Source organism: Bos grunniens, chromosome 4 (assembly GCF_055505025.1).
Source record: "Bos grunniens cultivar Pamir isolate PY7600 chromosome 4, Bosgru_T2T1.0, whole genome shotgun sequence".
Classification (NCBI taxonomy): Eukaryota; Metazoa; Chordata; class Mammalia; order Artiodactyla; family Bovidae; genus Bos; species Bos grunniens.
The window spans coordinates 16097450-16122672 of NC_141168.1; the positions used below are offsets into that span (position 1 = coordinate 16097450).

A 25223-nucleotide genomic window follows, 5' to 3' on the forward strand; every position below is an offset into this window, starting at 1 on the left:
TTCAAAACTGTAATTTCTTTAAAAGTTAATTTAGAGATTTTATAATATACTCTGTATCAAAATCAATGTGTACTCATTATTTCTAAAAATGAAAAAAGTATAAACAAGGTAAGTGTCCCTTGGTACAGAACTACTTAAGACTATCCAGGTCATGCATTAGATACAGTGACTAAAAAGAATAAATGTGTGTGTCCTTTGAGATGGCTTTGAATCATATATAAAAGCCTGGTAATTGCGATTATCTGGAGGATGGGGACATTGCCGGGGGCAGGAGAAAGGGACTAATCTTTTTGCCTTATACTTATCCCCTTCTTTCACATAATGTCAAGCTACTTGTTTTATTATGGTTAAAATTATTGTTTAGAATGATCATATCTGATTTATTAACTATTTATTTCATTATGGATAATTAAATGCTGCAAAATACATTTAAATACACATATCCTGAAATGTTGTGGGAATATTTTAATGTTAGGGACTTAAGTATTGGGTCATAGGGTATGCACACTTAAAACTTCATAAAATGTACATTTTATGCAGAAAAATTGTACTGGTTTATATTCTGTCTAGTGTATAAGACTTCCTTTTCCCACAAGATCCTGGTCAACATTGAGTGTTAATGAAATTTAGATGTTAACTGCCTTCCAATGCAGGAAACGCGGGTTCGATCCCTGGGTTGGGAAGATCTCCTGGAGAAGGAAGTGGCAAACCACTCCAGTATTCTTGTCTAGGAAATCCCATGGATAGAGGAGCCCGGTGGGCTACGAAAGAGTTGGATATGACTTAGCAGCTAAACAACCTATCTAATAGAATTTCAAGTATATTAGACATGACATACCCTCATTCGTGTACATTTTTAATGTGTTGTGTTAACAACAATAAGTTAATCAAAAAAAAAAAAAAATCTCACCCAATTTTCCTGAAATGTGGCTTGTTCTAAGCTGACTTTCTTGAACTTGTAGTTTAAAAGACAGAATTGGCTTGTTTTATTTTTTATAGGTTTACTAAAATATCATTTATAGACATACTTTACTTATTTAAACTATACAATTTTGGTCTGTTCACAGAGTTATGCAACTGTCAGCACTGTTAATTTTAGAACGTTTTCATCACTCCGAAAAAGAAACTGTGTACCCCTTAAGCAGTCACTCCATCTTCCCAGTTCTAGCCAATCACTTACTTCCTTTCTACCTCTCCAGATTTGCCTGTTCTGTACATTTCATTCCATATAAATGGTGTCATAGAATATGTGGTCTTCTGTGACTGACTTCTTTTGCTTAGCATAATGTTTCCATGGCTCATCCATATTGTAGCATGTCAGTATTCATGCGTTTTTATGGTTGAATAATATTCTGTGTGTGTATCAAAACACACTTTAGCCATTATGAATTTTGTTTTCACTTTTGGCTGTTAGTAATAATGCTGTGAATATTCATGTCCAAGTTTCTGTGTGGACATATGTCTTTGTTTTTCTTGGATATATTTTCCTTTGCAAATATTCAGGTGATTACATTGACTTTAGATCTTTGTTAAGGCAGGATGCTAGTTTTTAACTAAGATCATGGCCTTAGATCAAGCAAGGACACTTAATTTTGGAATTTGGAAAAGAGGCATTAACTTGGTTCTTCTGAAAATATCTTTTTAGTCTTTCCATCTATAAAAATGGAAACAGTGCTCCCCTACACCTTTACCTTTGTTGTTTAGTCACTAAATTGTGTCAGACTCTTGCAACACCATGGACTATAGCCCGCCAGGCTCCACCGTCCATGGATTTTCTAGGCAAAAATACTGGAGTGGGATGCCATTTCCTCCAGAAGATCTTCCCAACCCTGGGATCAAACCCACATCTCCTGCATGGACAGGAAAATTATTTACCACAGAGCCACCTGGGGAGCCCACCCGTTTTCCTTTGTGAATAGATAATTCTTTCATGTGGTATTTGTATCAAGAAATCTTGTTTCTGCCCCTCTCCCTATACACTCAGGTTCCCCTGAGCCTTTTAGCTAACTTTTTATTTGGGGCAGGGGGGCAGGGGTGTGTGCTGCTCCTCTCCATACAAGGCATCGTATTGTATATGTTATTCTGTATTTTGCTTTTAATGTTTTGCTTTGTTTTTAATGTTTAATGTTTTGCTTTTAATGTTTATGTGAGCCAGCCATATAGCTATAGATTCCATTGTAGAGATGTACTATAGTTGCCAGTTATATTATGATATACTAAAGACTGCAAGGAGATCCAACCAGTCCATTCTAAAGGAGATCAGTCCTGGGTGTTCTTTGGAAGGAATAATGCTAAAGGTGAAACCAGTACTTTGACCACCTCATGCGAAGAGTTGACTCATTGGGAAAGACTCTGATGCTGGGAGGGATTGGGGCCAGGAGGAGAAGGGGATGACAGAGGATGAGATGGATGGATGGCATCACTGACTCGATGGACATGAGTTTAAGTGAACTCCGGGAGTTGGTGATGGACAGGGAGGCCTGGCGTGCTGCAACTCATGGGGTTGCAAAGAGTCGGACACGACTGAGCGACTGAACTGAACTGAAAAGCAGGCTTCCTGGATCAAAGAGAAATATACATTTGTAATTTTGATAAGATACTTTAAAATTTTGCTTCATAGATTTTGCTTAATTTTGCACTGCTACCAGCACTACAAAATTCAGAAAACTAAGATCATGGCATCTGGTCCCATCACTTCATGGCAAATAGATGGGGAAACTGTGGAAACAGTGGCAGACTATTTTGGGGGGCTCCAAAATCACTGCAGATGGTGACTGCAGCCATGAAATAAAAAGATGCTTACTCCTTGGAAGAAAAGTTATGACCAACCTAGACAGCATATTAAAAAGCAGACATTACTTTGCCAGCAAAGGTCTGTCTAGTCAAAGCTATGGGTTTTCCAGTAGTCATGTATGGATGTGAGAGTTGGACTGTAAAGACAGCTGAGCACCAAAGAATTGTTGCTTTTGAACTGTGGTGTTGGAGAAGACTCTTGAGAGTCCCTTGGACTGCAAGGAGATCCAACCAGTCCATCCTAAACAAAATCAGTCCTGAATATTCACTGGAAGGACTGATGCTGAAACTCCAATACTTTGGCTACCTGATGCGAAGAACTGACTCATTTGAAAAAACCATGATGCTGGGGACGATTGAAGGCAGGATGAGAAGTTGGATGGCATCACCGACTCGACCAACATGAGTTTGAGTAAACTCTGGGAGTTGGTGATGGACAGGGAGGCCTGACGTGCTGCAGTCCATGGGGTTGCAAAGAGTCGGACATGACTGAGCAACTGAACTGAACTAACCAGCACTGTATGAGATGCCTGTTTACCATAGCCTCACCAACAGAATATGTTGTTAGACTTTTGTATTTTTGCCCATTTGATAAGTGAAAAAATATTTTGGCAAGTTTAAGTTCGCTTTTCTCTGAGGTTGAACACTTTTTCTTAATTTTAAATCCCATTTATAATTTGTTTTCCTGAACTCTCTTTCTTTTGCCCATTTTTCTGTTGGGTTGGTCTTAATCTCAATTTTTCAGGAGCTCCTTATGTATCAGGAAATTTATTTTCCTGTCACATAAGTAGCAAATATTTTTCCCAATCTGTATTTGTCTTTTGACTTTGCTTATATAGTCATTCTCCCAGTATTTGTAGGGGATTTGTTCCAGGACCCCATAACACATCCCCTACAAATATTGGGGGATGACTATATAAGGATAAAATCCTTAGATGCCCAAGTCCCTTACATAAAGTGGCATAGTATTAATATTTGCATATAACCTATGCACATCCTCCTGTATACTTTAAATCATCTCCAGATTACTTATAGTAGGCAAATTTAAGGTTTACTTTCTTGGAACTTTCTGGATTTTTTTCTAAATATTTTTGATCCTCGGGTGGTTGAATCCATGAATGTGGCACCAACAGACATGGAGGGCTGACTGTAGTGTGTTGTGTGAGTGTTTTCTTTTATGGCTTCCAGATTTTGCATCATAATTTTATAGGCCTTCTTCTCTTGAGATTGTAAGGGAGCCATGTTTCTTCTAGTTCTTTTATGGTTTGTCCCCTCCTTCCTTCAACATTTAAATCTGATCCACTTGGAGTTTACCCTATGATACTGTATGAAGTATGGATGAACTTTCTTTTCCTAGATTGGTTCCAGTTGTCTCAGCATCAATTAGTTAAAAGTTCATCTTTACCCTGTTACAGATGCTGCCTTTATTTTGATTTTATTTATGTGTTGAATGAAGAGTCTAGTTTTGGTTTTTCTGTTTCATTCCATTGGTCTGTCAGTCTGTTGAACAGGTAGTATCATGAAGAAACAAAAATCAGCCTGTTGAAGTGGATGAAGGACAGATTGATGACTTTCCCTTGGTGATAAGAGTGGGAAACCAAAATTTTGCCTACTGATGAAACATATATACACCTTGGAATCAACCTCTTTAGAGAAGCATAAGGGTGCTTAGCTATATTAGAAGATGGCATTACAGGAGTGCATGAGAGAAATTAGCAAAGAAACTGAAGGGTGGATAGCCCCAGTCCATTAATGACTTTGTATGCTGTATTAAGGAATTTGGATTTCACCCTATAATTAAATGGAAAAATTTGAGAACACTAATGTAAGATTATATCACAGAATGAAATTCTGAGTTCAGTGGACTCCTCAGCAGTCCATAGATGGGCTTGAACTTTTATGTTTCAAAGAGATTATTCTAAGGCTTTCATCAGGTTCTCAGAAGTATTTGGCAAACACACACATTAAGAATACCTTTTTTAAAAAAGATTTCACTGATAACAGGATAGATTGGCTGGGGTTTAAAACTAAAGATAGGGTTGCCACCTAAGTAGGCAGAATACGAATAGCAGAGGGGAAAAGTTAGCTTTCCCTTCTGTTCATTATTTCTGGAAGGTATGGACAGTTCTCTATATTGGCAGTAGTTATGTTCTGTATATTTCCTGCAAACACTGAATTAGTGAATACTGAAAAACTGCTCCTAGGACAAGTGCAGGATCACTATTATAAATGAGCCAAAGATGGCCTCTGTATATTGGCCCCTGGATTGTTTATTTCTTCACAGCAGACTGGGGTCCATTAGCTTAAAAGTCACCTGGCATAGGGTACTTGTTTACAGTATGAGAGCTAGGAATAGAAGGCATGTTACCTTGATTAACCTCAGCTGCTGCTGCTGCTAAGTCGCTTCAGTCGTCCGACTCTGTGCGACCCCATAGATGGCAGCCCACCAGGCTCCCCTGTCCCTGGGATTCTCCAGGCAAGAACACTGGAGTGGGTTGCCATTTCCTTCTCCAATGCATGAAAGTGAAAAGTGAAAGTGAAGTCGCTCAGTCGTGTCTGACTCTTAGTGACCCCATGGACTGCAGCCCACCAGGCTCCTCCGTCCGTGGGATTTTCCAGGCAAGAGTACTGGAGTGGGGTGCCATTGCCTTCTCCAAACCTCAGCTGGGAAGGGTCAAATTTTTCAGTCTTCTGTGCATGCCTGCAAAAGCACTGCAAGTATTGATTTGGGGGTTACAAATAAATTTTAATGAATAATCAAGTTTGCAAATACAGAATCCATGAATTAAAGAGGATCAACTGTACAAATCTAGTCTCTTGAATACTTTCAGTGATGAACCTACTCCCTCAAACTTTTCCCTTGCTGGATAGTTTTAACAGTTATATTGAGCTAAAATCTGTCTCTTGTTTTTCTAATCTTAGGTCCTAATTTGGCTTTATAGATTGTTCCCCATTGACATACTGTTGAAATTCAGCTGTCTTATATTCACTTTCACTCAATTCACCTCTGGCATAAGAGTCCCAATTTCTTTAGAGACTTCTGGTTTGCTAAATACCTTAGTGATTTAAACTTGCCTGGAGAATCCCAGGGACAGCAGAGCCTGATGGGTTGCAGTCCATGGGGTCGCTGAGAGTTGGACACGACTGAGCGACTTTACTTTCACTTAGTGATTTACAAGAATGAAACCTTTAATTTTGTTATTAACTAACACATCTTGTCTGTCACCCTCCACTCCTCTCTCCGCATAAAAACCGACCAACCTGAACTCCCATTGCTTCACCTTAGTCTATCTACACTGTGTTTGTCAGTTCTTTTTCAGTTTTAAATTATTCAAATTAATAAGAAGGGAGATGAGTCACTGGCAGAAAAGACCAAGGTAGAGATAACTTCAAATATACAGGAAGATTCTTTTTCTCTCTCTTTTCGATGCCTCTTTTCTCTTAGCTCCTAATGTCATCTTTGCTTCTCCTTAAGTTAGCTTCATTCGGTAGCCAGATTTTCTCAGTGTACTAGGGAAGATAACCATTAGGGATTCCATATTTCTGTCTTCTTGGAACTTTACAGTAGGAAAGAAACTTCTGTCAACCAGAGTCTATCTGTCAGTTAAAGGAAGAAGTGTAGTACTGTTCAGGTCATATATCTAGCCCTGGATCTGGGATATGGGAAACTGATTAGCCAGCTTATGTGCAGCCAGAAGAGTAGTGACCCTGGATTCATAACTTCTCGAGTACCAGGTGGTTTTTAGGGAAAGGTGGGTTCCCAGAGGAAATAGGAATGCTAAACAACTACACAACAAATACCATCTGAATACATTAAGACAAGTATTCTCTTCTATGTTTAGGATCAGTAAGAGATCTCTTAACGACCATAATAATTGAAGGATTACCGTTTTCAGCTTTGAACAATGTTGGATCAAAGTTGATTTTGCTTTAAATGTTGACATTTATTATTTCTCAGCAGAGAGCACTTAGTGATCTGTTGTATTTTCTTTTCTTTTATGTGTTTAAGATATTTTGTAATTTTAATAAAAAACCAAAAATTAATTTTGCCTTGAGTTGGTGAGTAATAGATGCTTGAGTCATAATTTTCCATTAATGTTGTTAGCCCTAGAAATAATTTTCTCACATAGTAATCCATATGACATTTTCAAAATGTTATAAAGGTAAATTACTGGGTTTTGGTTTTTTTTTTCCAGTGATGTGAAAAAATATATAATTTACTTCTCTACCTCATATCCTGACTTTATGATACCCTAGGTACCTGCACGGTGTGGAGTCACAGTCCGGGACAGCCTGAAGAAGGCACTGATGATGAGAGGTCTAATCCCAGAGTGCTGTGCTGTTTACAGAATTCAGGATGGGTATGGTTTGTATGTGATGTGAAACTTTGTTTAAAAAGGGGAAAAAACATCAGATACCAAATTTTGAGGTTTTCTGTAAGATCTTTACCCAAACCTAGGGTATTGAAAATCAACCTCAGGGAAAAAAAAAAAACTAAGTTAATTAGCCTAAACAAGTCTGGTATGCCCTTTGAGAAGTGAACATTAGATAATTTTGTGTAATGATGGTGTTTATTATTCTGATAAAATGACTTTATATGGAGTTTGAGATTCTTAAAATTTTGAACCATTTTCTCTGTTTCTTATTTGAATAATGGACTCTTTCCCACTCCTGTTTTTAATATAAACTCATAGTTTCACCAAAGACTTATCAAAATTAACATTTTATATTGAATTATTTTTCAGAAAGCATGAAATTTTGCCATGACCCCACCCCTGCCACTCCCAATTTTGAATCCCATCTGGAAAAGAAAAAAAAGAGATCTCCTTTTTGGGGGCATATTGTCCCCTGAATACTCTTTTTCTTTGAATGGATAGGTAAATCCATACCTGTGATTTTTTTTTTGTTTTTTGTTTTTTTTTTTTTGGACCCCAGGAACAATCCATTTTCTGCTGTTGTAGGTCTTTTCTGGAGCTGACTTGAAGAAAAGAGTACATCTCTTTACCCTGCTGTTTGTCCAAGAGTGATACATTTATTTGGGGTAAACTTAAAAATTAATTTATTGCCATTTAAATTTCTAACGATGGAAGACTAGGGAGCCAAAACTCCCTCACCATTACTAGCCCCTCAATAACCAATTTTCATATCTTCAGCATGAGGTATATGAAGCTTTTTAGGTATGATAACCAAGAAAGGCTGTGTCTGCGCTTTTCAGGGAGAAGAAACCAATTGGCTGGGACACTGATATTTCCTGGCTTACTGGAGAGGAGTTGCATGTAGAAGTGTTGGAGAATGTTCCACTTACAACACACAACTTTGTATGTACTTTTTATATTTCAGTGTCAAAAATCGTTAAGTTCTTTGAGTTTTTATTTAAAGAATGAAGTATGAGATGAATAATTTTGGCATTGTTTTTTTACCTAAGTTGAAAATCAGTTTTATTCTTTAAAGGGAAAAAAAGCACCACATATTAAACAGGTTTTTTTTTAATCATTATACTTTGTCTTTAATTTTAAAAAGTAATAGATAGTCATTTAAAAATTTTGAATGGTATGAAAGTATATCAAGTAAAAACTTGGAAGTACCCTACCAGAGGTAAATAGTTGTTATTAACAATTGATTATTGTGTGGTCTTCCAAAGTCTTTCTGTATATAAAATGTGTGTTCTTATATCTGCAGGCCCAAAATATTCTTTCTTTTTTACTTCCTTCATTTTCCTTCATTATTTTCCATTTCTTTCCTTTTTAAAAAAAACTAAAAGTGGAATTATATTTTGTATGATACTTTAAAAAAGTGTTAAGCACAGCATCATAGGTATCTTTCCATGTCATTACACCTAGCTTTATAATGATTACATAGTAGTCCATAAGAATATACATTCAGTGTATTTAACCATTCCTCTTTGACATTTAAGTTTTTTTTAAAAATCCATTCTAAACATGGTAAATAGATTCTGCATACACCTTGACACACTTGTGTAAATGTTTCTGAAAGATAGGGTAATGGAAGTGGAATAGCTCTCCTTGAGGACTGAAGAAAGACAGATGTTAAAGCTCTCCTTCCATACTTCTCCCTTTATCTGGTTTTTGCATTTGCCAGAATCTAGCCTAAGCTAAGCGTCTCCAGCCTGAGGCCTGGAACAATGGAACTTCTCTACCTTGGAGATAAGGGTACAGTTCCCAGAGCTTGAGAACCTGTTCTCTGAGCGAGTAGGCAGCAGCCAAGATTAGAATGATCTATAAGGCAGGAGTGCATTTCTTACTTTTCTGTGTATGAAATTTGAACTGTAGTTTATTTTTCTAAATGGATAGTAATTGCTTCCCTTTCAGCATCAAGTGTTTTCCCTTGTGCCTTTGTGATTAGAACAGCTGGGTTCTTCTGATTTCCCAGGGGGTTAGTGTTTTGGGGGCTCCATTAGTGGTGAATAATGAAGTCGGGTTTGTGCTTCAATAGATCAGGCATCTTTTGGACAAGTGTTAAATATACCTGATGTCAGTCAGATTTACCATGAAGCATATAGTTTTATTATCATGAGATAAGGCATTTGCTAGTATTGATTTTGTTTTTAACTTGTAGAATTTTGAGAAGATAAATCTTAAGAATTTTTATTTCAGTTTTTAGGAATTAAAAAAAGAAAGTTGAGTTTATATTTCATAGTGATGACTACTCTTTTTCTTAGTTATTCTTCTTAATTAAATTTGGATATGAGAAGGTAAAGGAAGACCCAAGTCAGTAACGTTGAAGTAGCGCCTCAGGCAGGTCCTTGCCGCAAGAGGACAGTGAGAGCAAGCTGCAGCTGAGGTGCAGGCTGTGGGGATCTGCACAGTACAGTTGGAGACATGCCAGTAAATATTTGTTCAGATCTTTTTGTTTGCCAATATTTTGTCTGATCTGGGGATATAACAGTGAAGAAGAAAACAGGATCCCTGCCTTAGGGCTTCCCCGGTAGCTCAGCAGTAAAGAATTCTCCTGCAACACAGGAAACACAGGTTAGATCCCTGGGTTGAGAAGATCCCCTGATGAAGGAAATGGCAACCCACTCCAATATTATTGAGTGGGAAATCCCATGGACAGAGGAGCCTGGCGGGCTACAGTCCATGGAGTCACAAAAGAGTCAGACACAACTGAGTGACTAATTGTTTTAATTAAGAATTTTCATTAACACTCTTAATTACTGTATATATTTAAAGTGCCAACATCCGTTGGATCATTGAAAAAGCGAGAGAGTTCCAGAAAAACATCTATTTCTGCCTTATTGACTATGCCAAAGCCTTTGACTGTGTGGATCACAATAAACTATGGAAAATTCTGAAAGGGATGGGAATACCAGACCACCTGACCTGCCTCTTGAGAAACCTATATCCAGGTCAGGAAGCAACGGTTAGAATTGGACATGGAACAACAGACTGGTTCCAAATAGGAAAAGGAGTACGTCAAGGCTGTATATTGTCACCCTGCTCATTTAACTTCTATGCAGAGTACATAATGAGAAACGCTGGACTGGAAGAAGCACAAGCTGGAATCAAGATTGCCGGGAGGAATATCAATAACCTCAGATATGCAGATGACACCACCCTTATGGCAGAAAGTGCAGAGGAACTAAAAAGCCTCTTGATGAAAGTGAAAGAGTAGAGTGAAAAAGTTGGCTTAAAGCTCAATATTCAGAAAACTAAGATCAAGGGCATCTAGTCCCATCACTTCATGGGAAATAGATGGGGAAACAGTGGAAACAGTGTCAGACTCTATTTTGGGGGGCTCCAAAATCACTGCAGATGGTGACTGCAGCCATGAAATTAAAAGACGCTTACTCCTTGGAAGGAGAGTTATGACCAACCTAGATAGCATATTCAAAAGCAGAGACATTACTTTGCCAACAAAGGTCCGTCTAGTCAAGGCTATCGTTTTTCCAGTGGCCGTGTATGGACGTGAGAATTGGACTGTGAAGAAAGCTGAGTGCCGAAGAATTGATGCTTTTGAACTGTGGTGTTGGAGAAGACTCTTGAGAGTCCTTTGGACTGCAAGGAGATCCAACCAGTCCATTCTGAAGGAGATCAGTCCTGGGTGTTCTTTGGAAGGAATGATCCTGAAGCTGAAACTCCAGTACTTTGGCCACCTCATGAGAAGAGTTGACTCATTGGAAAAGACTCTGATCCTGGGAGGGATTGGGGGCAGGAGGAGAAGGAGGCGGCAGAGGATGAGATGGCTGGATGGCATCACTGACTCGATGGATGTGAGTTTGAGTCAACTCCAGGAATTGGTGATAGGGAGGCCTGGCGTGCTGCAATTCATGGGGTCGCAAAGAGTCAGACACGACTGAGCGACTGAACTGAACTGAAAGTGCTATAGATACACAGAATAGAGATTCCTAGAATAAATGTTTTAATTAAGAATTTTCATAAAGACTCTTAATTACTGTATATGTTTAAAGTGCTGTGTGTGTTAGTTGCTTAGTTGTGTCCAAGTCTTTGCAACCCCATGGACTGGCCCCTCTGTCCATGGAATTCTCCTGGCAAGAATACTGAAGTGGGTTGCCATTTCCTTCTCCATTGAAGTACAACAGATACACAGAATAGAGATTTCTAACCTGGCTTTTGAGGAGTCAGGAAATTTTCCCAAAGGAAGAATTATCAAACCTAAAACCTGGTGGATGAGGAAAGATGAGTGAAAGGAAGACTAGCTAGACAAAGGGAACAGCAAGAAAGCATGTTACCCTTTCAGATTTGAGAGAAGTTTAGAATGGAGGCTACATACTTGGAGAGGCGGATGTTACAGTGTAGCATGTATACCGGTGGAATAAGCTCATGTGAGTCCTTGTATGCTGTGTTGAAGATTTGGACTTTTCCCTAAAATCATTGGAAATTTAATAACTATTATAGGCAAGGGAGCAGTGTGATTAGTTAGATTTGTGGTTTTGAACAATTGCTCTTAGCGTCATATAGAAACAAGAGTAAGCCTGTGTTCTGCTTAGAAAGGGAAAGAATTCCTCTCTCTGCTTCTGTGTTCTGAATTTCCTTGGCTATGGGAGGAAGGCTGCTTATGCCCCCTGGTTTCATAGTCTGTTACAAAGGCGATTCCTTCAGCATTTACATATATCCCAGGAATCCTTGGGAATGGATGGGGTGGAGGAGGCAGGAAAGGTGGAGAAGCAAGATTAGAAACAGATGCCATGGGTCTAGACCTTCCCATTTTACATAGATGCTAACCTCAGACAGCCCCACACCTTACAAATCAATGCATGCAAACTGCCTGTTCTATGGCCCACATGAGTTTACCATTCATGTCTCAAATTCCAAAATAAGCATAAGTTGTGGCCCAAAAGAAAAGATATATCTTCCTGTAGCTGCTTATAAACAAAGGTGTACATGCAGAGGTATATGTCACTCAGTTTATGCTCAAATGCATACCCATATTTTCTCCTTTCTGCTTCCCTCCTTTCTCCCTTCCTTCTCTTTTTCTCCCACTTCCTTTACATACAGAAACAATCAGTTATGCATAGTTTTCAAGTATGTTAGTGACAGGAAGAAAGACTGCAATCGACTAGATTAAAGAAGGAAGAGAAATTAGGGCTTCATGAAACAGATTATTAGGCAATTGAAAGTATGAGTATGTAGCAAAAAAGATGACTATAAAATGGTGATTCCTATGAATACAATTTATATTTTTCTGTGCTCTACTTTCCAGAGATTATGCTCAAGTATAAAAAGATGCTTGCTTTAGTAAATAATAGCCACATAAATATTAAAAAAGCTTTTTCTTACTGCTTGTATATCCAGAGACAAATGGAAAAGGAACAAAGCTAAAATCAGTTAGTTGCCTTTTTATATCTTCTGTAACTTGATCCATAGCCAGAATGTGAAGAAAGCAAGAGCTACTCTTAAAATTATCTAAATAGTTTGTCTAAATATTCTCAAAAAGCCAGAATGGATGATATGCCAAGGTACCATTTTCTATGAAACATTTCTTTTAATAACATTTTATCCTGTTAAATATGTGTTTATTGAAGAGGTTTATAAAGTGAGTATTGAAATCAATTTAATGGATCATGAAAAGAATTTATATGTAATAGAATGGATTATAAATTCTGATGTGCATTATATATAGAGTAATATTATAAGAATACAACTGTATCCTGGATCACAGTGTATTTTTCTTATTATTGTGTGTGATTAATGTTGTCTGAAAACTTGAGAATATACAGAAAAAAAAAGGACAAAATAGAGTGACCTATGCTCTCATCACTCCCAAATAGCAGTTGTTAACATTTGTCATTTACTTATCCTTCTTATGTTTTCTGCTTATTACATACACAAACCAAATGGTAGTAAACAGTTTCTGGTTTTGTCCATTACCAAGATAGAACCTCCCTAGCACAGTTCTGTTTATGTGACACGTTTGCCTTCTGACATGGAGTTCCTACATGTTGCTCTGTTAAGCATCACATAGAGGAATGTTCACAGATGCATTGAGGGGTTCTGATCCTCTAACAAACTGATAATTTGTTAAACGTAGTTCTTACCATCTTTTAAGTGATGTTCGATCTTTTGTCCTAAGTTAACAAGTTTAGGTAGGGTTAATCTGATTTTCATATAATTTTAATTATAAACTAGTTTTTTTTCTTTTGTAACTTTTTTAACACTTTAATCAAAGTATATTACATTTTAATCAAGTGTATATAGTTTTTAAAATAGTGCAAAGGGGTTGCCCCAACCCTTATTAGCCTTTAATGCCACTCTATAGAGGAAATCATTCTTTTACTTTTATTTCTCCTTTCTTTTTTTTTTTTTTAAATAATTTAAAAAAACATTTATTTGGGTATATATTTCTTTCTTTTTTTTTTTTTTTAAATTTTTTATTCCTTTATTTCTCATGTGTTCCCCATCCTGAACCTTCCTCCCTCCTCCCTCCCCATACCATCCCTCTGGGTCATCCCAGTGCACCAGCCCCAAGCATCCAGCATCGTGCATTGAACCTGGACTGGCATCTCGTTTCATACATGATATTTTACATGTTTCAATGCCATTCTCCCAAATCTTCCCACCCTCTCCCTCTCCCACAGAGTCCATAAGCCTGTTCTATACATCAGTGTCTCTTTTGCTGTCTCGTATACAGGGTTATCGTTACCATCTTTCTAAATTCCATATATATGCGTTAGTATACTGTATTGGTGTTTTTCCTTCTGGCTTACTTCACTCTGTATAATAGGCTCCAGTTTCATCCACCTCATTAGAACTGATTCAAATGTATTCTTTTTAATGGCTGAGTAATACTCCATTGTGTATATGTACCACAGCTTTCTTATCCATTCATCTGCTGATGGACATCTAGGTTGCTTCCATGTCCTGGCTATTATAAACAGTGCTGCGATGAACATTGGGGTACACGTGTCTCTTTCCCTTCTGGTTTCCTCAGTGTGTATGCCCAGCAGTGGGATTGCTGGATCATAAGGCAGTTCTATTTCCAGTTTTTTAAGGAATCTCCACACTGTTCTCCATAGTGGCTGTACTAGTTTGCATTCCCACCAACAGTGTAAGAGGGTTCCCTTTTCTCCACACCCTCTCCAGCATTTATTATTTGTAGACTTTTGGATCGCAGCCATTCTGACTGGTGTGAAATGGTATCTCATAGTGGTTTTGATTTGCATTTCTCTGATAATGAGTGATGTTGAGCATCTTTTCATGTGTTTGTTAGCCATCTGTATGTCTTCTTTGGAGAAATGTCTATTTAGATCTTTGGCCCATTTTTTGATTGGGTCATTTATTTTTCTGGAGTTGAGCTGTAGGAGTTGCTTGTATATTTTTGAGATTAGTTGTTTGTCGGTTGCTTCATTTGCGGAAAAGAAGAAGTAAAACTCTCACTATTTGCAGATGACATGATCCTCTACATAGAAAACCCTAAAGACTCCACCAGAAAATTACTAGAACTAATCAATGATTATAGTAAAGTTGCAGGATATAAAATCAACACACAGAAATCCCTTGCATTCCTATACACTAATAATGAGAAAACAGAAAGAGAAATTAAGGAAACAATTCCATTCACCATTGCAACGAAAAGAATAAAATACTTAGGAATATATCTACCTAAAGAAACTAAAGACCTATATATAGAAAACTATAAAAGACTGGTGAAAGAAATCAAAGAGGACACTAATAGATGGAGAAATATACCATGTTCATGGATTGGAAGAATCAGTATAGTGAAAATGAGTATACTACCCAAAGCAATTTATAGATTCAATGCAATCCCTATCAAGCTACCAACAGTATTCTTCACAGAGCTAGAACAAATAATTTCACAATTTGTATGGAAATACAAAAAACCTCGAATAGCCAAAGCGATCTTGAGAAAGAAAAATGCAACTGGAGGAATCAACCTACCTGACTTCAGGCTCTACTACAAAGCCACAGTTATCAAGACAGTATGGTACTGGCACAAAGACAGAAATATAGATCAATGGAACAAAATAGAAAGCCCAGAGATAAATCCACGCACATATGGACACCTTATCTTTGACAAAGGAGGCAAGAATATACAATGGATTAAAGACAATCTCTTTAACAAGTGGTGCTGGGAAATCTGGTCAACCACTTGTAAAAGAATGAAACTAGAACACTTTCTAACACCATATACAAAAATAAACTCAAAATGGATTAAAGATCTCAACATAAGACCAGAAACTATAAAACTCCTAGAGGAGAACATAGGCAAAACACTCTCCAACATACATCACAGCAGGATCCTCTATGACCCACCTCCCAGAATATTGGAAATAAAAGCAAAAATAAACAAATGGGACCTAATTAAACTTAAAAGCTTCTGCACATCAAAGGAAACTATTAGCAAGGTGAAAAGATAGCCTTCTCCTTTCTTTTTTAAATTTGAAAAAAGACATAGGAGACTTGGAAAATACAGAACAAGGTTACATATAGTTCTACTATATATTACAATTATTTCTTAAGTAGATAAATTAAGATTTTTAGTTGGAGTTTCAATATCAAACTCTCAAAAATCAATTGAATAGATAGAAAAGTAGAAGGATATAGTAGACTTGAAAAGCTCTATGAACCAATTCAACATAATTACATTCTTAACTTTTAATGGTTTCTGTTTTAAGCTCTTCTAGTGATTCTTTTCATGTTACTGAATAATAACTTAAGATCACAACTTCTTTATCAGTTTTAGACATTATTTACTGATTGCCAGTTCCATTGGAAATTAGATCATCTGTAACATGACAGCCTTTCCCCCTCTTTCCTCTCCTCCTTGGAAGTGTTTTTGGTTTTTGTGGGTTTTTTGGTTCCTCTGTTCCACACCTTTGTAACTTTAAGCATGCTATTTTTTCTTGTGTCAACACCAATAAGCATCTCTTAACTCCTTTGTAGAATTATTCAAGTGTACACTTACTCTTTCTTTCACCTCTGTTACTTCCTTCTCCTGTACTCTTACTTTTATATAGTAAAGCTTGAAATTTGTTTCTAGTCTTTCATTTATCTCCCATCTTCTTGACTTCTGAGTTTAATTGAACAGTGGGTGGGAGATAAATTCATGTAGTCCATCTGTTACCTTGAACCCCCTGGTTTCGTTTTAAACTCTTCATGGTTAAGTCGGTTCTCATGATGTAAACATAGTAAGTCTACAGCCATACCACCCTGAATGCGCCAGAGCTCATCTGATCTCGGAAGCTAAGCAGGGTTGAGCCTGGTTAGTACTTGGATGGGAGACTGCCTAGGAATACCAGGTGCTATAGGCTTGGGCTTCCCTGATGGCTCAGACGGTAAAAGAATCCGCCTGCAATGCAAGAGACTTGGGTTCGATCCCTGGGTTGGGAAGATCGCCTGGAGAAGAGAATGACTACCCACTCCAGTATTATTGTCTGGAGAATCCCATGGACAGAGGAGCCTGGCAGTCTATGGTCCGTGGGGTCGCAAAGAGTCGGACACAACTGAGTGACTAACACAAACATAGTAAAAATTTGTTATTTTAAACAAAAGAGTAAATAGGTTGATTTCTAAAGAGATTCTTACAGAATCCTCCATGATGTTTTACTTTGCAGGTACGGAAAACTTTTTTCACCTTAGCATTTTGTGACTTCTGTAGAAAGCTGCTTTTCCAGGGGTTCCGCTGTCAAACATGTGGTTATAAATTTCACCAGCGTTGTAGTACAGAGGTTCCACTGATGTGTGTTAATTATGACCAACTAGAGTAAGTAATCAAAAAAAATTTTTTTGCCACTTTACATTTAACTTTTCTTAATGTGAAACTAGTATGTCTTAGAATCTGTGGATGTTTGCTTTACAGAAGAGTTGTTACAGGGAATTTTTTGAGGTTTGGCTAGACAGTAGTGTAGCCAGTACTTCTCTTTCAGATTATAATTCTGGTCTGCTGTACATTTCATTTATGTTTCATATTCTGTTTTAATTAATATAAGATCTCTTCCCGATAGATACCACTTTTAGATGGTTTTTGAGTGTTTAAATTAACTATTATATTTTTGGACCACAGATTGGGGAGTCTGGTTCTGTCAGCTGTTTTGTAAATTAAGTTTTCTCTCGAAGTTAGTGTCTGTGTCTCTCTCTCTCCCCTCTCTCCCACTCCCTCTCTCAATATATTGAGTTAATTTTAATCTTTTTGTGTGTATTGTCACTACTGCTATTAAGGTCTTACTTTATGATCACTGGAATTAGGGAGAGTTCCACTCAGTAGTTTAAAGTACATGATAATAATGTAATCTTTTAGCAATAGATACATTTTCTTCTAATTCCTTAACCATAAAGCATAATTTTTCCTCTCTACTATGTAGAAATTTGCTATATAGAACAATTAGTTTTAGATTCTGAGCTTGTCTTTGAAAGTCGAGTATAATTTTTTACCCTAAGCTATCAGACAGAAATACGGCTAATTGAATTTAGCAGTCTTTCCTGAAAATGCAATTTGAGCTCAGAAATTTTTGTTAATTCTTTAATGTATTCTGGTGTATGAAGCTTCTGGGTTTTGCACAAGTTAGGTTTGTTTTGTTTTGTTTTTGTTTTTGCCTCACAGTTTGCTGTTTGTCTCCAAGTTCTTTGAACACCACCCAATACCACAGGAGGAGGCCTCCTTAGCAGAGACTACCCTTCCATGTGGCTCATCCCCTTCTGCACCCCCCTCCGATTCTATTGGGTATGATTTGATTCCTGCTGTTCAGTGACATGCTACTTGAGCTGATTTTTCTTTTTTTTTAACTTTTAGTTGCCTAGAAACATTTCCAACATTTGGGTCATTAAATTAAGGACTTTTTTTTCAGGTAACTCATCACACCTGTCATACATTTGGTACAGACACAGAGGGTTAAAACTGACATAGACTGTTGTAGGACCATACTTGGAAAAAATCAAGCAACAAATAATTTAGAGTCCCTGCCTTGTGCTTGCTTTATTTTTAATATCAGATACAGAAGTATATGATTCCCATTTAGAAAAAACCATTGACGCAGGAGATAATGGCCAACAGTTTTAAGCTAATATATAATTATAATCTACAATTTATGATATATTATTTTAAACTATGTGATAAATATTGCAATGTTTACAAAAGAGAATAGTGAGACAGAGTAGTGAACATTTAATCAAGAAAGTGGGATTTGAACTGGACCATAAAGAATTCCAGAGTCTGAATGAGCTCAGGAGATAAAAGCACAGTAGTGATGGTGGGACCAGAGGAGTAGGGGGAGAAGAGAAGGACAGAAACAGCTTATCTTCATTTTCTAGTTTATCCATTTTCTTTAGATTGGATAATAATATTTATAAGATTTAATCCAGATTTTTGTTTTTCCTACGTAAAGACCAGTGTCCTTTGCATACACATTTCTGACTTAGGTGCTACATGTTGCTGTCATAGTCTTCATTTATTATTAAGTTTCGACAATGACTTGCTGTCACTACACCAGATCAATTATATTAATTAGACTGCCCTCTACAGTTGTAGTTAGTTCAGGCTTTTTCTACTTTTAAGTTATGACATAAACTGTGTTACTGCCTTGAGACTTTAAATTAGCCTCTAAGTATTTAGAAAAGCCAGTGCATGTTTCAGAAGTTTCTGAAAGCTGTCATTTTAAAATTCTGTTTACCTCCTCCCAAAATCCCTTGCCAAAGCCTGTTATTGGCTGTCTAAAGCAAAAACAGAGACAGCTTTGTCACAAACTAAAAATTAATCAATTAATCATAATAAAACCCTGTTTCCCTGGTGGCTCAGACGGTAAAGCATCTGCCTGCAGTGCAGGAGACCCAGGTTCGATCCCTGGGTCAGGAAGATCCTCTGGAGAAGGAAGTGGCAACTCACTCCAGTATTCTTGCCTGGAAAATCTCATGGATGGAGCCTGGTAGGCTACAGTCCATGGGGTCGCAAAGAGTCAGACACGACTGAGCGACTTCACTTCACTTCAATCATAATAAAAAGGACCAGTAGAGCAATTATTTTTATTTCAGTTCTAAGTGGATTCATTTAGTTAATATGAACAGTTAAAGTTAAAATTTCTTTCCCTACCCTTTTAAAAGGATGCTTCAAAGAAGTAAAACTCATAAGTTGGTATGGTTCAGATTCTAGTAATATATTTTATTTAGAAGCTTGTTGTCACAAGTTGACTTTTTTGGCTCTTCCGACCTTCATCTGGTCCAAAACTATATTTTCTTCTCATTCTTCTTTAAACTCTCTCTCAAAAATGTCTTTTTATTCCCTCAGCTGTCTTTCTGGCTGTCTTATTAACCACTTGATACTGCTGATAAGTTTCAGAGTTTGCATAAGATGGGGTGCAACAATAACCAATCTCTGAAGAGAAGCTGTTAGCATTGAATCATTCATTGGTCCTGACGGAGCTCACTGAGTCGCACCTCATCAATCAAGTGGTACTCACTTCTCAGCTCCCTTGGATATTCTTTCTGAAGAACATAGACTTCTCATGGGTGTTTACAATCTATTCTCAAAACTTTAATGTGCTCTGTGAATGCCAGCTTCATTTTGGGGGCAGTGAGAGATCATAGACTTTGTTATTTATCTACACTACCAAAATAGGTCAGTCTGTCAGTTTCATCAAAAAGCAGTTTTTAGAAAATTTGCTTTAAGGTTTAATATATTATTCTTCTGTGCGTCTTGTATCAATTATTGGGCATAGTAAACATTTCAAACTATGAGACATTGACACTCTGAGAATCATCTTTTGAATTTGGAAATTATTTTTGCCATTTTTGTTCAAGATTTTAATTTACCTCTTGTATAAAGCAATAGATACATCTTGTATAAAGCAACAGATACCTGAAATACACATGTGTGGTTTTAAAAGATTTATGATTTCCTAATACTTACCATAAAAATTTCATCTTAGTAACTTCATCAAGAAATGGCAAAGATAGAAATAATTAGCAGACATTATTCAGTCAGTGTGTACTTAGAACATTTTTGTATAATGTTAAAGAACAAGAGTTTCTTCAGCTGATTAACCACAGGTAATTTCTAGCCATTTGAAGATTTCTCTGGAGTTATCTGAATAAAATCAGTATTCTTATCATTGATACTTCGTGGAGGGTCTGCTTGAGCAAAGCAGCTTTGTTGGTATTAGTTGTAAGCATGTATCAGTTTTTTAAACTAATTCTTTTAAAAGCCATTACTGCCATTGCCTTTATTTTAAGGTTTTATTTAAGATTATGAAAACAAAATCTTTATATAATTCATTTTTCTATGTTATTCTTTCTAGAAAGTTGCTCTAAATCTTATCTTCCAATCACTTGACTTTTCCAGGCCCCCAATTCTCACCAGTCCATCTCCTTCAAAATCCATTCCAATTCCACAGCCTTTCCGACCAGCAGATGAAGATCATCGAAATCAGTTTGGACAACGAGACCGGTCCTCATCAGCTCCAAATGTGCATATAAACACAATAGAACCCGTCAATATTGATGTAAGTATCCAGCAGTGTTCGAATGTAGAAAATTCAAGTGTGTTTATTTTTCTGCTGTTTTTTTGGATCACAGACTAGGGAATCTGGTTCTGTCAGCTGTTTTGTAAATTAAGTTTTCTCTCTCTCTCGAAGTTAGTGTCTGTCTGTGTCTCTCTCTCTCCCCTCTCTCCCACTCCCTCTCTCAATAAATTGAGTTAATTTTAATCTTTTTGTGTGTATTTTTAATATAGATTTATAATATAGATCAGAAATAAGTGCCATGTTTCATTTATCACAGTTAGTATAAGTAACAGACTTTTCATGAATTACAGATCAGAAAAGCCTTGTCATCTTCTCTGCTGGCATAAAATATTTAACTAGTACCAAAGTATAGAGTTATTCTCATTGGTTTTTTCCTTATGACACTTCTGTAAAAGTCTTATTTTCATTTATTTAACAGATAATCAATCCACTTGACCCATTTGAAGGTATAGAAAAAATAAGAATATACTTGCATATTTCAATGTGAAGTCTTTACCTAAATTTCTAAAAGTTCAGCTTTGAGTTAAATAACGCTTAAGGACTAATCATTACTTTATGTACTTCTCGTGCAAAGCTACTGTTTACCTTCTTTACTTTCTTGAGTATACCATTGTACTCCATCTCTATACAAATCAATTATTTTAGCTACTTCTGGCTGATCACTCTTGAATTTTTTTCCTTTTCTAGTTTATGTTACACACTGGAAGTTAATTATGAACCTTAGTGTCACTTCTTCAGTTTAACCTTGACTTCTGGACAGCAAAAACCATTCCCAATATAGTTCCCTAAAATAGGAATTATTACATGATGACCTAACTTAAGAGGTCATCAAAAAACATTTGTATTAATAAAAGGCTTAGAAGACAAAGCAGAGGTCTATTTCCCATAGTATAGACCAAGGGTCAGCAAACTCTTAAAGGGCCAGATGGTAAATATTTTAGGCTTGTGGATCTTGCAGTCTCTAAAGACAACTGTTGAGCTCTGTCACTAGTGTGAAAACAACCACAGATAATAAGTACATTTTAAACAAACAGGTGAGGCTTTATTCCAATAAACTTCAGTAAAGCAGGTGGCCAGCCCATTGTATTTTGCTAGTTCCAGATATAGACAAAAGGGAAGGAAGGGTTGAGAAAAAAAGATGACATACACAGGATCACTCCAAAAGGACTGGTTCATTCTACTGTATCATCCTGATAACCAAATTCCTGAAGAGAATAAAGAGCCCTTGACATCTGAGCTGTGGTGGGGTCAGGATCATTTCTCCCATAATTTGTACTTTAGAATAAAAAATGTGGGTTATCCTTAATCTTGAATGTAATAAGCAACAGAAAAAGCTACCAAATTTGTTTGCATTGGGAAGTAATCATATTTAAAAAGAAATCTGAAACTGTTTACCCAGATAAGCAGGATACTGAAATTACTGAGGGGTCATATGTATGCTAGAGGACAGCCTGTTGTTCTCTAATGAGCCTAATGTTCTCGTTATACAGGCATTCCTTCTGTGAGTCCTCATAAGGTTGAGTAAAGGAGCCAAAATTATCCTAACAGGAAAATATTCACTAATTAACAGACTCCCCTAATAAGTCTCCACCCACATATTCCTCCCTCCCAGTTTAATACTAGCTTGCATTCCAGCCCCTTTTCATCATTATCCAACATTGCTATGAAAAAATAAAGCAGACTGATTGCTAGTCTGACAACAACAAAAAGATTTTAAGGATTTATTGAAGATAATGAAAAGCCACTGGGAAATAAGGATACAGCAGAATTAAATTAGTCCAGTTAACAGTAAAAGAGAGTAAGTGTCTAAAGGATGACAAGAGAACAGGCTTTTCTAAAGAAAATGAATTAAATATCGAAGGATTGATGGAGGCATTGAGGGAACTGAAGAAATCCTTTAAAATTTTTATAGAAATGATTGATTGTGATGTGAAAGATGAATATTAAATTGAGAGTTTCAGTTTATGTTATTGTAAGTTTGATATTATGGCCAACAAAACCTTGATTCCCTCTGTATTAATTCTAAGAATTAGCATATTGTTGACATTATAACTTAATATTTTTGTTGAAGTAAATGAAAATAAACTTTTTATCAATCTTAATTTCATTTTTCAAGATACATTCCCAAGTCAGACTTTCTTCCTACTTTTTGCTGTGAAATTTTTTTTCTGATTTTGTTGGATTTATTTAAAGTAGCCTTTTCTTAATACCAATTTTTCTCAGCTAAAACGGTCTTCTTCCATCTGCCTAGACCCACATACAAAGGGGGAAAAAAGGAGGAGAGGGAAATAAATGAATAAGAGGATTTTATGAAATATGAAATCAAATCTTATTTCTAGGTTAGATCTATTGTCAGTATGTTCAAAGTTGTAAACTTTGTATTTACTTTCAAAAGTAACATTCTTTTAGACTATTTCTCTTTATATCTTAGTGTTCCTAAGATTCTCCTGTTCTCTTGGGCTTGAACATTTGGAGTGTCATGTTTACATCTTTCTGTTTCATCTTCCCCATAAGCAAATAGTCATAAGATATCACCTTTCCTTTTGATATGTATCTCAAATTTGTTTTTTCTACCACCATTTGGGCCCATATTTCTTCACTTGAACTACTTATGACATTAATCTGCTATATAAATTTCCTGCCATTGATTTCTCTGTCCATTTACATTCTTTATTGCTACTGTCAGAATAGGGTTTTATTCGTTTTATTATTTATTGTAAGACTTCAATCACCATCTGTTCCTTTGTTATAAAACTTTTGTTTACTTCCCATTGATTATAAAATATAAACCTTTTAGCATTTCATTCAATTTCAGTCATCTCATTCAGTTTCAGTCATTATTTATCATTTATTATTCCAGTAAACCAAATTTAATATTTACTGTGGGATAGGCACTGTATCAGAATAGGGAATTAAGATGAATTAGCATACAGTCTTTGCCCTCAGGGAGATCACGGTCTAATGGATGAATCAGACATATAAATAAATAAACACAAAAATATACAATGATGGTTTATAGAAGGGGATGAACTCTACCTGATTAAAGACAGTCAAGTTTAGCAGAGAAGAGATAACATTTAAGCCAGATTGTAGAAGATGAACAATGAATATGAAGGAGTAGGGATTTATTAAGTACCTAGTGTTAGGGGTTTTAAGAAGGAAGAACATTTGTTAAGGAAATGGTATGTGCAGAAGTATGGAAGTACCTTTATGTGGGATGTAATTAATACTTGATATTGTAGGGAAGATGACATGTATTATTCTGAGGTCTCTGTAGTAGTTGATAGTGAAGGGTCCAGTAAACTGAGTGGGAAAGAAAGTGGTCAGCTCTTTACTTTAGAAAAATCTTTTGAATTAGTGAGAGATTTGATAGACGTGGTTGTTAGGATTGATACTGTAAATGGCATGCTTACTATGTGCTAGGTCCTTTACCAAGTACATAAAATTTCTTATTCCATCCTCATAAACACTTGTGAGTTAAGTACTATTATTTTCCTTCTTCTACTGTTAAGAAAATTAGATTTAGAGTTGTCAAGAAACTTTTTCCAGATCACACAGGTGGTAAATGATTGAAATGGGGTAAAACCTGGCCATTCTTCTTATAGGCAATTGCTGTTCTATCTAGTAGTAAAGGAGAGAAGTGGGAGATGAGAGATAAAAAAAGACAATGCCTAGAATTCTCTGCCTTAGGTGTATACATAGTATTTATTTGATTCATTAAGATAGAAATGCCTAGGGAAGAACACGGTTTGTAGGAATGAAAATGTTAACTTTTATTTTGGACATACTGACTTGAAGATGTCTGTGCATCTTTACTGGTTTAGAAGTCCAGTACCAGTTGAAATAAAGACCTTGAGTAGAGATACACATTTAGAAATAATTAGCCTATTTGTGTTAAAGTCATGGATGTAAATGATGGTAGAAATGCAACCCTAGTGATCATTAACTTTTGAGATATAAACAGAGACTGTCTTTGTCTGTCTCCATTATAGGCTCCTCTTCCTAAATTTAGCTTCAAACAAGTAAGAGAAAGTGGTGTTGAAGAAGCCAAAGGGAGAAATGGGGACTTCAAGAATGCTGAAGTAGTTGATGGCGGTTGTCATTGAGACTCAAATGTATTCAATATAACTATTGAACTGGACAATTACAGTGTCATTTTGATGTCATTAAGAGCTGTTTTAGAGGTCTAGTGGAGGAGAGCAAAAGCTGGTAAAAATGTGGGATTGAGTGCCAGATTTGAGAAGCTTGGCTACAAAGGAATGATGAAAGCCATAGACTGAAGCAGAATCATGTGAGAGACTTGAGCATACTTGTAACTTGAGGGGAAGAAGCAAGTAAAGAGAGAGGTTCAAAAGAACAAGAGAAGGAGTAATTAAGGTAGTAAATAAAGATTCCTTGAACTTGGAAGTGATGTTCCTCAGGGGCTGCTGCTGTGCTGCTGCTAAGTCGCTTCAGTCGTGTCTGACTCTGTGCGACCCCA

General features: G+C 36.5%; 1 protein-coding gene and 1 pseudogene across 22 annotated transcripts in view; both read left to right on the forward strand.

The window, feature by feature from the left end:
* The window catches only part of BRAF (B-Raf proto-oncogene, serine/threonine kinase), a 168376-nt gene that overhangs the window by 84727 nt on the left and 58426 nt on the right, over window positions 1–25223 (forward strand). For 13 of the 22 annotated variants that reach the window (XR_015161980.1, XR_015161977.1, XR_015161976.1 and 10 more), the window contains 5 exons: window positions 7051–7154; window positions 8009–8111; window positions 16847–16995; window positions 17833–17952; window positions 20563–20722. Coding sequence is in view for 14 of the 22 variants with exons in the window: in XM_086395213.1 (XP_086251339.1) it covers window positions 7051–7154; window positions 8009–8111; window positions 16847–16995; window positions 17833–17952; window positions 20563–20722 (636 nt within the window). In the remaining 8 variants the exon portion in view is untranslated. Of the gene's footprint in view, window positions 1–7050; window positions 7835–8008; window positions 8112–16846; window positions 16996–17832; window positions 17953–20562; window positions 20723–25223 lie in introns of those variants that run through there. The other 9 variants (XR_015161978.1, XR_015161983.1, XM_086395215.1 and 6 more) reach the window with 4 other exon arrangements.
* Window positions 16425–16543, forward strand: LOC147373681 (5S ribosomal RNA; annotated as a pseudogene).